The sequence below is a fragment of the Leptonychotes weddellii genome, chromosome 13 (genome assembly GCF_054177405.1).
Source record: "Leptonychotes weddellii isolate Sample4059 chromosome 13, ASM5417740v2, whole genome shotgun sequence".
Lineage (NCBI taxonomy): Eukaryota > Metazoa > Chordata > Mammalia > Carnivora > Phocidae > Leptonychotes > Leptonychotes weddellii.
The window spans coordinates 77,565,333-77,581,676 of NC_138381.1; the positions used below are offsets into that span (position 1 = coordinate 77,565,333).

At 53.3% G+C, this 16,344-nt stretch overlaps 1 protein-coding gene across 3 annotated transcripts in view; it reads right to left on the reverse strand.

The window, feature by feature from the left end:
- Positions 1 to 236: 236 nt before the first annotated feature.
- Positions 237 to 16,344, reverse strand: part of SCARB1 (scavenger receptor class B member 1) — a 72,721-nt gene continuing 56,613 nt past the window's right edge. The window contains exons 8-13 of one of the 3 annotated variants that reach the window (XM_081802389.1): positions 15,137 to 15,255; positions 11,472 to 11,545; positions 8,394 to 8,445; positions 7,378 to 7,524; positions 4,996 to 5,124; positions 237 to 1,275 (exon numbers count right to left, since the gene is read on the reverse strand). In XM_081802389.1, coding sequence (XP_081658515.1) covers positions 4,996 to 5,124; positions 7,378 to 7,524; positions 8,394 to 8,445; positions 11,472 to 11,545; positions 15,137 to 15,255 — 521 coding nt within the window. In that variant the 3' untranslated portion in view covers positions 237 to 1,275. The other 2 variants (XM_081802390.1, XM_081802391.1) reach the window with 2 other exon arrangements.

Sequence of the window (16,344 nt, forward strand, 5' to 3'; positions counted from 1 at the left end):
CCTCCCCCCTCTCATGTGCTCTCTCTCATTCTCGCTCTCTCTCTCAAATAAATAAATAAAATATTTTTTTAAAAAATGTTAAATATAAACAAGGTTGAAATTTTAAAACAATAGAAAGGCAAGTCAGCGGCCCAGCCGCTCCTGGCAGTTACCAGAAAGGAGCTATTGACTAAGAGCCCAGAATTTCCCAGGAAGCCCCCCACTCCCCCACAAACAGGCTGTCACAGACTCGAGCCTTAACTTTTAAAAAAGGTTTATTACTTCAACAGTGAATTATTTTTAAAAGATGATAAACTTCACTTCTCTTGCAGTAGAAAAGAGGCAGAGGCTTACCCCAGAGTGGGAGTCACGGGTGGACGGGTCTCCCACCCGACCGGACCAGACCCCAGACCGATGGGGCTGGGCTTCCGCACCTCTGCCGCCGCGGCACCTAAAAGCTGAGGGCCCTCCTGGTGGGCAGCCTGGGGTGGAGCCTCCCACCACCCCCACCAGGGAGCAGCCGGCTCAGTATACAGGAGGATGTCAGTTTAGGCTGGAGGAAAGGGGCCCCAGGCACCCAAGCCTGGTCCCCATGCAGACTTCAGGGAGATCAACGTCTGCTTGGGGAATGAGGAGACTGTCGGAGCAGGCTCGAGATGCATCTGGAGCTCACACTGTTTGCTGAGGCCCATGTGAAGGCGCCTCGCCCCCAGCCCAGATGGACGTACAGGGCCAAAGCTCTGGGTCTGGGCTGGACGGGGCAGCCCCCTGCCCACACGGCTTTGGCACAAGAAGTCTGTGTTCCCGGGCTGGATTTTGGGACAGTAGCCGGTCCCTCAGAGTAAAAGGCCTGTCCTACATGACCGAGCCACCAATCGGGGACTGCAGGATTTCGTGACTGGTGGAGAGGGCGCTGGGGGGGAGGTGGTGTCCGGAGCCCAGGCCCCCTGGCTGAACAGGTCTGGCCAGGCTCACTCAAGGGAGGGGACCCAGTGCCCACAGCAGTGCGGGTCACTTGGACAGAAGGTTCCAGACAGTCCTTGTTGATGAGGCTCTCCCTGAGTCTCCTCAGCAGCAGCTCATCCCTGAGTGTGCCTGCACACGCCTGTGGACTCGTGCATGTACACGTGCTGGGGGGTGTGCAGTGTGTGGTCACGCGTGTGGCAGCTAGGGGGCTCAGACTTCAGGACCGGTGGGCTGTCCGCTGAGAGAGTCCTGAAGAAGCGGGGTGTAGGGGCCGGGGAGCAGGTCTGGCTGAGTGGCCACGCTGGGCTGGCTCGTGGCATCTCCGGGACCCTGTGGAGGAGGACAGGAGCTGGATCACTGAGCCCTGTCAGGGAGCACCGCCCGTGTCCCCAGCCCCGCCCTTGGCCCTGCACCCACTTCCTCCAGCGAGAGACAACCCCCTCCACATCAGCAACACCCATTAGCCAAACTCGAGATGAGGAAAAGCTGGAGTGACGTACAGACCCCTGAAATGCAATTACGAGGGCCTCCTCTCTCATTACACGCCATCTTGCCCTGCCCTCACCCCATTTCAGAGGTGGGAAAACCGAGGCCCAAGGGGACTTGCCGAATACAGTGAGAAGGAGCCCAGGCCTTATCTGCAATACTGTGAACACCAAAACTGGAAACCACCTAAATGTCCACCGACAGGAGAATGCATTTTTAAAATAGTATCACAAGATGGCACTGAACCTGGACAGCTTTCACAAACCCGGACCTGTGGAGGGGAAAAGCCAGCTGAGGAGTGACCCATGAGAATTGTTTTAATCATCTATTGTTCCTGGATATATTTATACAGACTTGGAGGGGGAAAGCCCACACACCAAATTCCTGGCAATGACCTGCCTCTGGGGTAAAAGGTGAAACAGAACAGAATGTTCGAAATTAATGTTGTTGAGTCTGGGTGACAGGGAACAGCAGATGCTGTAATTTACCTACTTTTACTTTTTTTTTTTTAAGTTTCTCAACCAAGCTGTTAAAGACAGGATGGATGATAAGGACTGATGGGGCGGGGTGCTCTTCATCCCTCTGAGCCCTCTGCCTTCCTTCCCCTGAAGGTGCCCACTTGCAACCCCAAGGGCTTGCTTCTCCAGATGGTGAAGAGAATCAAAACCCCCACTCTAGGCAGCACAGAGGGAAGGGAAGGGTTGCACTCTGGCCTCAATCCCTCTGAGACAGGTCTAAGGCTTCCAGGATTGAGCCCATTCAAGTCAGGGGCAGAAATGGGGGGGTGCGGAGAGGCCAGGCCAGAGTGAGACCAGCCCCCCGCTCCCGAACACCACCACAGAGAAGCAGCATGGGACACCTAGGGGTGGCCAGAACCTCAGCAATGTGACCCTAAGAGCCACAACTTAAGAAAGACTTGCTCAGAAGTAAAAAGGGAAACTAGTCCCAGACTGAAAAGACCCCTGGTCTATCCCAAGGAAGACACATGTAACAAATCCCCAAGGAACCAGAACATGAACCAGATTCCTCCACTTCCTGTCCCCCTTCCACTTTTGTTTAGCTGAGGAATGAGGACTTAGAATGGGAGAGAAATTAATGAGAAGGCAGGAAAGGTCCTGGAACATTTCCCTGAAGGGCTTCTGTGTACAGTTGTCCAAGATGTTCACTGCACAAGGGCACCTAGCCAAGGGGGCTGCAAATGGGCTGTCATGTTCCATTTGCCAAACCCTCTGCCCTAGAGCTGGCCAGGTCTGCACAGAGTGGCTGTCTTTCTTATCGACCCAAAAATACTCTTCTGGGGTAGTGCAGGCCCCATTTCCTGCTTTCTCCCAAGCAAGAGAGCCCCTCAAGACTACTCCCCTGCCCAGATGCAAGGCAAGATGTGGGGCCTCCCCCAGGGACCCACATTGAGGCTCCAGCACAGGCTGGAGACCAACATGCAGGGATTCTAGGTCTCCAGGACCACTGGTCACTTCCCAGGTGCCCGCCCCCCAAACCAAAGCCTATAGGACATTACAGGACACTGCATTCCCCAAGCACACATGACTGGGGTAAGGGGCAGCGTCATCTGGTGTGGAGGCTGAGCTGCCTTCCAGAAGGCAGGGCAGTAGAATCTCTAAGTCAAAAACTTCCCTAGTAACTTGAGAGTTGGATTCTGTGGGTAAAATAAAGAGGAGACCCCAGTTTTGTTTTTGTCTTATTGGGGGGGGTGGCATGACATGCTGGCTGTGTCCCTGGCAGCCCAGGGCTCTGACCTCCCAAACACCACCCCTATCTGTGCTAAAAGGGAATAACGCCCTTCTCTATTCCTGAGGACCCCACCCCTGCTCCCTGAGAATGCCAAGCAAGTTTCCACAGAAGGGAATTGTGGCTAGAAGGGGGCAGGGGTGCCCGTGAAGCCAAACTGAACACAATAAGGGATCCCAGAGGGATTCTGGGGAGACACGGAAGGAAAGAGAGACGAGTCTCCAGCTAGGATACCCTGTTCCCGAGCCCGGGGACTGTGTCCTCAAGGAGGGCATCCCGTGCACGCTCAGCCGTGATGCGCTCATACCCCACCCTCCTACTCCCCAGTTGGCAGGAGGAGCCGTCCCCCCCCAGAGCCTGGCTGCGGACACAGCTGTCCCTCCCTCCTCTCAGGGCTGGCAGCTCCCGTGACCACGACTTTGCATTTTCTATTTTATTTCTGCCTCCTGCCCTGGCAATCGAAGAAAAGCGGAGGCAGCCAACTAGCCCCAAAGAGCAGGGCTGCTGCCTCGCCCTCGCTCTGTGGCTCTTGAGAAACCTACTTAAACCCAAGCAGGCTCGGCCCCAGAAGCTCGAGGGGGCGGCACATTTTTGAGAAACCAAGGTAACAGCTATTTATCAGAGGTACAACCGTAGAGCGACTCACCCCTGCCCGACCCCAAACTCCAGGGCCCAGGGCTCCGCCAGCCGCATCCCCAAGCAGGACTTAGGCTCTCCCAGGACCTCAGACCTAACGGAACCCGGCCAAGAAGGTGAACTCCCACAGGCACAAGCCTAATTCTCCTGAAGGTAGTTGCCAGATAAAATCGGGGCATCCAGTTAAATCTGAATGTCAGGTAAATAACTGAGTTTTCAGTATACGCACGTCCCAGTAACTGCACGGAACACACCTACCCTAAAATTTATTCATTGTTTACCTGACATTCAACCTTAACTGGGCATCCTTTTGTTGTTGTTTCTTGGGGTGAGGGGGTTGTTGATCTGTGTGTCTTTGCTCTGTCTGGCAAACCTACCCTCAGGCTGAATCCTGGTATTCAGCTGGTGCTCAGTTGATGCTTAAATTCTCTTTTTCTTGGTCAGTCATCCCAGATTTATTGATTTATTTATTTAATTTGGGTTTGCAGGGCTTTTTTGTTTTGGTTTGGTTTGTTTTTTTTTAGAGAGAGCACGCATGAGCGGGGATGGGTGATGGAATGGGGGGAGGAAAGGGGCAGAGGGAGAGGGAGAGAGAGAATCCTAAGCAGGCCCCATGCCCAGCACGCAGTCTGACATGGGGCTTGATCTCAGGACCCTGAGATCATGACCTGAGCCAAAATCAAGAATTGGACGCTCATCCGACTGAGCCCCCCAGGCACCCTCATCCCAGATTTATTTAGACTCCTGTTTCTCAAACACTGGATCATCTACATCAGAATCCCCTTGGGGGTGTCCATTAAAATACGGAGTCCTGGGCTCCATCCATGATTCTACTCCAGAGGGTCCAGAAGGATGTCCAGGGGTCCGCACTTGGAGCCACCTTTCCCAGAGGTGTCTCCTGCACCAGAGGTATGAGAAGCAGCTGCCTCGAACCTGAGCCTAGCTTTTCTAAGACAACCTGGCAAGTAAGACCGCAGTCCACACGGCACCATCGCCCTCCGTCTCCTGCCACGCCTGGGGCCAAAGAAACCGCCATTAGCTCCGAATGCCAAAATACACAAGCACGAATTTTCAGTCTGTAGACACTCCAGGTGAAGTTCAGGCTGAAGACATGCGTAAGATCCAAAGTGTTTCAAGGGACGGGGAGGGGAGGGGGGGCGCGCCGCGTTACCTGGTACCCACCTACAGTCTTGCTTCTTGCAGCACAGTCCCCTTGGGAGCTGATGTCATCAGGGATTCAGAATAGGCCTGAATGGCCTCCTTATCCTTTGAGCCCTTTTTACTACTACTCCAAAATAAATAGCATTTCTCCTAGAAGATAACCAAGCTAATTTATAGTTGACACTGCAGCCAAAGACAAAAGGTTGACACGCTTCTTCAATTTTTGGAAAGCAAAGAGCAGGGTGGTAAGTCCAACAACCGTTAACACCTGGAGATGTGGAGATCTGGGGAGTGGGTGCCCCTTCACCAGACAGAAATGCCTTCGGGAAACACGCTCGGTCCGCCAGACGAGCCACGCGGGAAAGGGTCTGCCCACTTGAACGTCTAGGCTTTGGACGGGAACCAAGGTGGGGAGATGGGCCACCGTGGGCAAGGCACGCCGGGCCAAGAACCAGCGGGCCGAGCAGGTGGCATTTTAAAATGGGCCAGAAACAGACGTTTCTGTTGAAAAGGCTTGCTATTTGAAAGGAATGACTTAAGAAGAAAAATTTCTGGGAAATTAAAATATGTTGAGTTCATCAGCATACGATTTTTTTCTTAAATCAGGACAAATAACACAAAAATATGTGAGGCCTAACCCCTGCTAAGCTCCCCCTGCAAAAAAAAAAAATATGTCACGGAATAAATTTCCACCATGTGGCCTCCAGTGCCGCCTGTGGCGGGGGGAGTCTCAGCTGCGTCCTCGGTGGAAACAGGCATCCTTGTTGGGTCTGGGGACCGCACACTGACCTGCGGGTAAGGCCTGGAGGGAAGGGGTCCTAGCCAGCCATTTCACATGGGTTTCCTCACTCTCCTTCCCCCTCCTGCTCCTGATGGACACTCAGGAGAGAGACAGAGGAGACAGAAGATGCGGAGGCTGCCCTGGCCTCCTCCCCTGGGCCAGCCCCTCACCAGGCAGGCCCCAGGATCCCCTGCCTGTGGCGGTGGAAACGCCCAAGGAGGGATCCTCAGGCTGGGAGCCTTGGCTTCTAGTCCCTTCCGCCCTCCCAGCATAAATCAGTCAAAGAACTATAGGGAGTTCCCTTGTGCTCCCTGGAGAGCCAGTCCCACTCAGTCCAGCAGGCTGGTTACACCCATCGATCACCAGGAGCTCAAACACCAGAGTGGTGGAGTGGTGAGAGCTCACGAGCCCTGGCACCCTCTCACCAGGGCAAACCTTTCCCCCTACAGGATGGGGAATTTGGAAGGCAAATCTGGTTAAGGGGCTGAAACTCAAGTTAAGAGCCCGGGAAGGTTTATCGTTGCACCAGCAAGCAAGCAAGCAGGCACGCAAGCTGCCCCCAAGAAAGAGGAGAAAGCAGAAGAGCCGTTTGCCGAAACTGAAGCAAGAAATCAGGCACCGTGGGGGCCCAAGGGCCCTCCGACATGCCTCGCCCATCCCTGCCTTGGGGCCTTTGTACTGGCCATTCCTTCTCCGGGAGCACTCCTTCTGTGAGTCTGTGCTGAGTGTCTCATCAGCATTCACCTCGAAGCCTAAATCCTACCTCTTCAGAGAAGCCTCTCCTGAGTCTCCATAGGTGTCCCCAACCCTCTTAAATGCTATGATGTCCAGTCCAGGACCACATATGGCTGTTAAGCCTTTAAAATGGGGTGAGTCCGAATCAAGACCTGCTGTAAGTATAAAATACATGCTGGACTTTGAAGACTTAACATGAAAAAATAATGGAAAATACCGTTATATTTATATTTTTTATATTGATTACATGTTGATGTGGTCATATTTTGGACCCATCTGGGTGAAACAAAATATACGATTAAAATTAATTTTTTTTTTTTACTTAATGTGGCTATTAGAAAATGTAAATTTAAAATCACACCCACGGCTCACGTATTTCTACTGGACAGCACTAACCTCGTCTGTCATGTTTTCTATCATCTTTATCATCAGCAAAATTACGTTTTCTGTCTACTCGGTTTTCATCCATCTCTCCACCTAGAATGCCACGGTCCCCCAGAGCAGGGCACGTGTCTGTCTTGGTCGCGGCTATCTGCGCTGCGCCTGACAGAGCCTGGCACCCAGCGGGTGCTGACTTGATGAACAAGCCATTCAAGTACCACGTCTCATTACCCAAAGCCCACAGGCAGCACCCCCCCCCCAGGGAGGGTCCCCAGGCCACCCAGGATCGGCAGAGGAGTGGCAATGTGAGAGACAATAGAGATAAGCACGCGGTGACAGCTCCCTGCCCCAGGCAGAGACGCGGGACCGCTGCCCAAGGTGGGCTCCAGGCTGAGGGTGTCCGCGGAGGCGACTGGAGGGACGCCCAGGGGACCCCATGCCCCACCTTCCCCCAGCAGGCAAGCAATGGGCTGTTCAGACCAGGCCTCGCTCTGGCCACCACCTACTTGGCTCCGGATCTGGTGGATGATGGGGATGAGCAGCAGGACGCAGCCCAGCGCGAGGAGGACGTACTGGGCGTAGTGCAACACACTGGGCATCAACACCAGCTGGGTGTAGAAGGTCTGCAGGGGCTCACCTTCCATCGCCCCGCTCTGCAGATGGACAACGACAAACGAATGGGCTGGCGCCACACTCGGCAGGCCTGGGGCTCGGATGCTGCCCCATGCCACATCCCCGTCCCTCACCCCGTCCTCATCTCAAGACCACAGGCCAGAGCTTGTGATGGAGCCTGCGGGGGAGAGAGGGGGGCGGCACACGACGGGACTACATTTCCCAGACTCCCTTGCAGCTGGGCAAGGCCACGTGATCCCATCTGGCCAATGGGATGTGGGCCCAGTATGCTACAACTTCCTGCCTGGCCCATAGACACCTGCCCCGGATTCTCTCCACATGGGTCCCAATTCCTGGAACGGGAAGGGTTCTGAGGATCTGGAGGAGGGCGGGCGGGACTACGGGACAGCAGGAGCCTGGGTGTCCCTGAATGACCGCGAGGAGCGGAGCTCCGCCTCCCACAACCCGCCCAGCCTGTGACGTGAGCCGGCTGTCGGTTCGGATGTTAGCTCTGCGTGATTGAAAACGCCCTGGCCAGAAGGAACCCCGAAACGCCAGGAGAAAAGAACGTCCAAGTGAAAAGCTGACACCCAGAGAAGCAACTTCCCTTCTCTCCGGAGAAGTGGTCATGTGCGTTTAGAAAATTACACCCTGGGCCAGGGCTGTACAGTTTCATGCGGCTTCTGCCTTCCTCAGCTCAAGTGATCCTATCAAGGCAGGGGGATAACTGATAGGAGGTGCTTGGGCCTGTGAAGCTCCTCACAGACTGCTCTACATCCCCCATGCCAGCTACCAGCCCGCCCCCCACCCTCCACAAATAGACCCCCGGCCCCAGAGCCCACACTGGCTGCTGCCGGCAGTCCCAGACACGGCGCCCAAGGGCACCAGGAGCAACGCGAGGCAGCCTCACCTCTTCGAACCACACCAACGGCAGGACCACGGGCTGGATCTTCCCCGTTTGTCTGGAAATAAGCGAGACAAAGCAAGTGAGAAGTTTTTGTCTGGGTGTTTTATGTAAGGCGGCTTTGGACATGTGATCCTAAGCTCCAGGGTCAAGAGGGATTTGATGTTGCAACAACCGGATTGGTGCAGGCTTGAGTAATGGGTATTTCCTGGTGGGGAGCAACCTGACAATCCGATCATATCTTTTTGAATTAAAAACTCACATCTCCTATAAGGTGGGGGCTGCCAGTGACCTGGCTGATGGTCATCTGTTCCCTTTAGAAACAAAACCCCAGATTTATTCGGGATGGCAATGCACCCGGCTAACTAACAATAGATTTTATGCTCACCTCCTGCTTTCCTTTGGAGAGTCTGGAATCTGGGTCCATGCCAGACAGAGGCTGCCTACGTGACCAGGCCCCCAATAAACATGCTGGCGCTGAATCTCTAACGGGCTTCCCTGGTAGAAAACACTTCACACGTATTGTCACAACTCATTGCTGGAGGAATTAAGGGCATCCTGTGTGCCTCTCTGGGGAGAGGGCTCTGGAAGCTTCTGCCTGGCTCCCCCAGACTTCACCCCATGCACCTTTTCCTTTGCTGACTTTATTTGAATCCTCCCTCTGTAATAAAAGCACAAGTACAACACCGTGCTGGGTCCTGTGAGTCTTCCCACTGAAGCAGGGAACCTAAGAGTGGTCTTGGGGACCCCTTACTAGCTAACTGTGTGACCTCGGGCACACTACCTACCCTCTCTGTGTCTCCTCTGTAAAGTGGGGGTTACACAGGCACTCCTCATGGGGCTCTACTGCTTTAAATGCAATAACATGAGCAAGGTGCTTGGAGGAACACCCACCATATAGAAAAAGCTCCAGGTCTGTTACTGTTGTCACTGTTAAATCCTAGCAAACAAATGGATGAAAATACTCTGCAGCTATCTGTGGAAGTGGGGGGAGGCTTGGGTCTGCTTAAAGAAGGCACAGCTGGACAGAGATATGGAACGCACTAGGGGGACAGAACCAAAGTCGGCACAAAAAGCCAAAATCCCTCAATCACCAGTCCTAACAATCTCTCGGGCCACCCGCTAAGAAGAGTATTGTGCAGTGAAACGAATTTACACAGCATTACCTACAGAGGAGAGACACAGAAAACACTAGAGGAATACGACAGAAGGTCCACGTTGGCCTCTTTTATCTGAGTTTGTAAGGACGGATGTAAATTAAATGCAAATAGCATGCAACTCCACTGCCTTTATCTTGTGAGCACGGAAGTTCCCCGGAAGTTCCCCGGACAAGCCACCAGCCGAAGGGGAGGTCAGACAGCTGCGAAGCCCCGTTCTGAACAGACGGGGACAGAGGCCCAGAGAGGTCAGGGTAGAGGTCCGGGGTCACCACCACGCAGAATCCAACGGTCCAAGTGTACTGCTAGCTTGAGCAGCATTTGCCAAGAATTCAAATTCATTGCCAACAAGTGAAAATTAAGAGAGCCCCTGTTAAAATCCAGATTTTGAAAAATGCATCTGAAAACGCATCAGATGGGGCCACAGCGGGCATGAGCTCCCCGGGGCGGGGCAGGGGCTGGTCCTCGGCCCCCATCCCTACCCGGCCTGCCCAGCTTTGCCTAGTCACCTCCCGCCCCCCCCCCGCCCCCCTCCCGTGAAGTGACGTGGGCCCCAGAGCCCGAGGCTGGTGGGCGGCAGGCCGTTTCACCACCCCCAGATCCTCCCAGAGCAAACCCTCTGACAGTCTCACAATGCACAGATAAAAAGCCAGGGTGGGAACGAGGGAGGGAGCGTGTTCTTTCCGGCTGAAAGGCATGTTACAAAGCTGAAGAGATGCTGACATTCCTGCAGCCCAGAACTCTTCCTAGGGGAATTTTTTCTTTTTAATAAAACTATTTCAAATATGCTAAGAAAAAAAAAAAAAAAACGAGAACCCAGCCACTACCCTAACAACTAAATCAGTGCACCCTCTCGCCAAGCTCCATCACGACACCGCATTCTGACAAGAGCTGGTGAGGATGTGGAGGCTGGAACGTTCCCACACCGCTGGCAGGAAGGTCAACGAGGCAGCTGCTGGACAAAACAGTCTGGTGGTCCCTCCAACGCCCAATCGTGGACTTGCTGTCTGAGCCAGCAATTATGCTCCAAGGTATCTACCCCAAAGAAATGAAAGCATGCATCCACACAGAGATCTATGCTGTACATCTAGATTAGATCTATATCTGATCTAGATTAGATGCACTAATCTATGCGTGGTCATGGCGGCATTACTCAAGGATGGCCAAAACCGAGAAAAACCCAAATGTCCATCAATGGATAAATAAAACCTGCCCAGTGCACACAATGGACTACGATTCGGCCCTAAAGAGGAAGAAGCAGTGACATCTGCTAGAGCGTGGGTGAGCCTTGCAAACACGATGCCGAGTGAGAGACGCTGGACACAAAAGGCCACACACACCATGCACGATCCTCTTTATAGGAAGGGTCCAGAACAGGCAAATCCACAGAGACAGCAAATAGATGAGCGGTCACCAGGGGCTGGGGGAGGGGGATGGGGAGTGACTGCTAACAGGGACGCGGTGTCTTTGGGGGTGATGGCTGCATAACTCTGCGAATACGCTACAAATCACCGAATCCTACCTTTTAAAAGGGTGAGTTTTACGGTAGAGTACGTGAATTACATCTCAATAAGGCCATTATTCAAAACAAACAACAAGAAAATCAGGGCTTAAAAAAAATGTCTTCCATAAAGCGAGGAGTCACACTTTAAAATGCTGTTTGGTACGTTTCCGTGGTCCAATCCTTGCTTGCTGGGATTTAATTTTTTTTTTTTTTTCCAATTTTCTGTCGAGTGGGAAACTGCTCGGATGGAAGAGTCTGGCGAATTTGGGGGACAGATGTTGAGAGACAAAACCAGGATTCCGGGGCAGGGAACAGACTCCACATCCAGTAGGACCGTCTCCCTCCCCACCTGCCGGTCCCTGGGGAGGTCACTGCAGTCCCCCCATCCCCGGGATCCGGGCCCCGGCTCCCAGAGCCACTCACCCGATGCCTTTGATAGCCTTGATATAGAGGCTCAGCTGCAATTTCACGGAGCAGTTCATGGGGATCCCGGTGACCTGGGGAACGAAGCACAGAGAGGGGCCTGGGCTTGCTGGAGCCCCTGGTCCTGCCCCAGAGGGTGGGCACGGGGGGCTCCCCCTCCACGGGCTCTGAGCCCTTCTGGGCAAACACCACGCGTCCCCAGATACAGTACATTCTGTATTCATCATCCCTTCCCCATCCTCCAAGCTAAACAAAATAGATTTGCGTGTGGAAAAAAGTCACTCTCCTCACACTTTTCCTGTCTCAAACCTAATGATAGTTTTCCCTCGTGTTTAATTTTCTTTTTCTCGAGAACTTTTTAATTTCCAAATATGAGGTAGTGACAGGAAACTTCCTTTGTTGCAGAAACCACCTTTTTTTTTTTTTTTTAAGTAGTAAGTAAGTGGCAGGAGAGGGGACACACGTGCATGACCAAACTCAGGGAGGGAGCTCCAGAAGCGGAAAGGAACCGGGCTTGAGGTCAGGGGGCCACGGCCACTGCCTCTCCACTGAGGCCTGTTTCCTCATCTGCAAAAGGGGCTGGTTCCCCCCATGTCCCGGAGCTTCTGCAGCGCAAAACGAGGCACGCGAGACAGCCATACTCAGGGCCATCAACGCTTGTGTGGTTATCACGTACATCAGCGGTAAAGGGCGTTATCTTCCGTGATAAGCAGGCCTTGCGGGCCCCGGTTGCCCAGAGGGACAGGGCAAAGGCCGGGCACCTGACAGGGGGGAGAGCTTGAACCCGAGAAGCCGGCGGGATGGGAGGGAGTCCACCCGTGGGTGGAAAAGTGATAACACAGCGGGCCCGAGGCTGTCCTCCTCAGAGAGGCCTGTGGGCCAGACTGGCCGGTGGCTGGCGTCTGGGAACCTGGATTTCGGGAGGGCCCCCCCTCGACTCCTGAACTGATAAGCAGGGCTCACTGCGCCTGGACTGTTTGTACAAACGTGATTTATGCTGACCATCAGCTTTCCTGCGGGGAGTCTGGAAGTTTGGTAGGTACCAGGCAGAGGGTGCCGGTGTGAGCAGCCCCCAGTGAACACCCAGGGTGCTGAGTCTCTAATGGGCTTCCCTGGGAGATGACACAGCTTATTGCTGGGGGAATTCAGTGTGTCCTGTGTGGCCTCCCTGGGAGAAGGCCCTGTGCCTGGCTCCCCTCGGCTTTACCCCCTGTGCCTCTTCCCTTTGTGGATGGTGCTTTGTGTCCTTTGTAATCCATCCCAGCTGGGATTTCCATCACATGCGGAGCCCTGGGAGTCCTCCTAGCAAATCATCAAACTTGGGGGTGGCCTCAGAGACCCTAACATAACCTGCCACCCCCACCCCTGCTTTCTAGAACAGCCTCTCTAGTCTGGGGTCTCCACCCGGGCCACTTCCTTCCCCAGGAAATTTATTTCCTTCCCTCCTTGGCCCGCTCCTCCAGGGCTGTCAGGCCTCTTCTCCGTGGGCAAAACCCCACCCGTTCCCAGCACCCCACAGAACAAAAACATGGACCTGTGAGCACACTCCTTTTCCCACACCCTTCATGCTTTCCGGGCCGGAAGAGTGGCCACCATGAAAGCAGTCCCCACAGGTATTCTGTTCTTGGGGCTAACGCGGCCCAGGCAGCAAACGGGTCCCAAGCTCTTCCTCCCCAAAAGTACCCGAATCAGCAACCAAAAACCGAAAGGCCACTTCCCTTCCCTGCGTGCCTCCAGCTGACCCGAAACAACAGAAGTAGAAGCCAGTTCCTACTGTGGCCACTACAAAACACCTGCTGACATCTGTCTGGTCCCCCAATCTTGGCCACTTGTTCCTCAGCATGGGGGCGGGCAGAGCCGTGCACTCAAATGAAAGTCCCCCATGAGAACAGAGATCATGTCCTTGCCAGATTCCCCAGAAGCAGCAGAGAGAGAGAGAGGCAGTAAAAAAAAACAAAGGAGGGGCGCCTGGGTGGCTCAGTCGGTTGAGTGTTGATTTTGGCTCAGGTCATGATCTCAGGGTTGTGGGATCCCCTGCTCACTGGGCACCCTGCTCAGTGGAGAGTCTGCTGGAGATTCTTTCCCTCTGCCCCTCCCACCCTACTCTCTCTCAGATAAATAAACAAATCTTTAATAAATAAATGAACTAAAAAAGAAGAAGGTGAGGGCGCCTGGGTGGCTCACTTGGTTAAGCGACTGCCTTCGGCTCAGGTCATGATCCCGGAGTCCTGGGATCGAGTCCCACGTCAGGCTCCCTGCTCAGCGAGGAGCCTGCTTCTCCCTCTGACCCTCCCCCCTCTCATGTACTCTCTCTCTCTCTCATTCTCGCTCTCTCAAATAAATAAATCTTTAAAAAAAAAAAAAAGAAGAAGAAGGTGGACAACCCTGTTAGCTTTAAAACAAAAAACTCTTAAAAACTGGTTAAAATGTTAAGACAACATGGAAAAGCCTTAACACTTCTAGCGATAAAGAATGAACTTAATGTGGAACACACAATATATTAATATTAAATGCTATCAATTTAATTAATTAGTATCAACCTCATTAAAATTAACTAGATCTTAGCCCGTGTTTGAATTCAGCTTTGTTCTTTACTTACTCGGTCATTTATCAAGCTCATACCTACTGAGATGCTAGGGTCTCTGGGCTAAATGCTGGAATCCAAGCAACGAACAAGACAGAAGGGACCTTTCCTCTGTGTAGTCAACAATCCCATTTACGAGTTTATCATGTGACCTGTCTGGACCACAGCTTCCCCATCTGTACAATGGGAGTAGCAGTGCTCACCCCCCAGATCATTGTGAGTGTGTACTGAGTTACCGCGTGTGAAAGTATCAAGCTCATGCCGGCACCATAATGAGTGTGCGACCAATATCTGCTGGATGTGAAGTGTGTGAGGTCACTGTCAACTTAACTAGCCTGGGTTTTTAGTGAAAAGAGAGAGGAGGGCATGGTGGAGTGCCAGGGGCCGGTGGGGTCGAGTCAGGAGCTCAGAAAATCTGAGTACACAGAAAAACGACGTGGAACGTCGAAGAGCTCTGAAAAAGGCCTGCGGGCAAGACCATGAGCGTCCACTCAGGCAACAGAAACCCGTAGGATTTTTTAATCAACAGCAAAGGCCACAGAGTCCAAACGGGCACATTTTACAGTGGCAGAGATACGAAAAGATAAGACAACCAGGTGAAGACAGGCCCGCAGGAGGACTACGTGCGTGGGTCTGCCACCTTCTTATTTGCCACCTGCAGACAGAATGTCACAGAGGACAAATTCCCCAGAACCCAATTTATTTGCAAGATATCACAGGCTCTTGTCGGGACCTAAAGATCTTTATGATACATTGGTACAGCCAGAGGGCTCCTCTGGCTAATTTGCAGACTGATAATTCTAATTAATTTACTGTCTTATGGTCCTTTAATAAAGACGATTCCCTTGTAAAGAGATTATGAACTCCTTCAACCATGGAGTCAGGGCAAAGTAGGGAACTCTGATGACTTGCTACTCTAGAAGCTGTCGATGCCAAGGAAAGCCAGGCTTCCTATCACCCCCGCCCTGGAATAGCTCAGTGCCTGACAGGGGCAGGAGAGGGGAGCAGAGAGAAGGGGGCCAAGGAGGCACCAATGGGAAATGCCCCACTACCCCCCACAGGTTAACAGGCAGGGGCTCACCGGGTGGACGTCCAGGAATAAGGAATGCTCCTCTTGGTTGGGGTGAAGGCCAAGCACCGCCTCTGCCAGCACTGGGTCGGCGTTGTAGAAGTGAGGGTGGGAGAGAAACAAGGGCGCATCTAGAAGGCGGGCGGGGGGAGAGGGGGTCGTCAGACAAGGGAGAGCACGGGCACATCCAGAGGCCTGCGTCGTGCCAGGCCCAGGGCGATGCACAGATGACGGAGCAGGGCCACAGCCTGCAGAGCACCCAAATGATGACAGGATGCAAACAACAATACCTAGACAGAGAGAATTCCTTCATCCAGTCTGTAAATGTTTACCGAGTGCCCAAGAGACACCAGGCACTGGGAAGGGACAAGCTCTGTGCCGGCAGAAGTGGTCGTGTGGGAGCTGCTGATTCGGGTGGGGGAGATCACAGGAAGGAAGGGAAGATGGTTAAACTATGCCAGGCAGGGAAGGCCAGGGAACGGCATTCCAGGTGGAAGGTTTGGCAGAAGCAAAGGCGGGGAGATGGGGAAATGCACAGTGCACGTGGAGCAGAGAGTACGTGGAGGCGAATTATGGGAGTTGAGGATACAAAGGTAAGTCGAGGCCAGATCTGAACTTGGGCGGGGGAGGGGCATCTTGATGGCCAAGCCAAGCAGTCCAGACTGTCTTCTGCAGGCAATGCGGCAGCTGTCAGAGATGCTGAGGTGTGCACACCTGCGGCCAGGTCTCCCTATCATCCACGGGAAGGGAGAAGACACACCTGCTTTGCTCCTTCTCTCCCAGCAGCCGCTCTGCAGGATGGATGCCAGCGGGTGTGAACAGGGGCTGACTCAGGCCCCTCTGTGTGAGAAATTCACACCCAGAAACATGAGGCCGAACCTCTCCATCAACTGACCGAGCAAGGCAAATGCCAGCGCATCCTCATGTGCTCAGGACCACGAACAAAAGGCCTGATGGACAATGAGTTAACAAGGAAAAGAATGAGCCTCTCTCAAAAATCCATAAGGATCCAGAACAGGCAAATCCTAGAGACCAAACACCGCACATTGTGCTAGCCAGGGGCTAGGGGACGGGAGATGCTAACAGGGAGTGACTGCTAACAGGTATGGGGTCTCCTTCTGAAAGGATCAGAATGTTCTAGAACTAGACAGAGACGGTAGGTGCACAATATTGTCAATGTACTAAATGCCACTGAACTGTATATTTTTAAATGCTTAAGT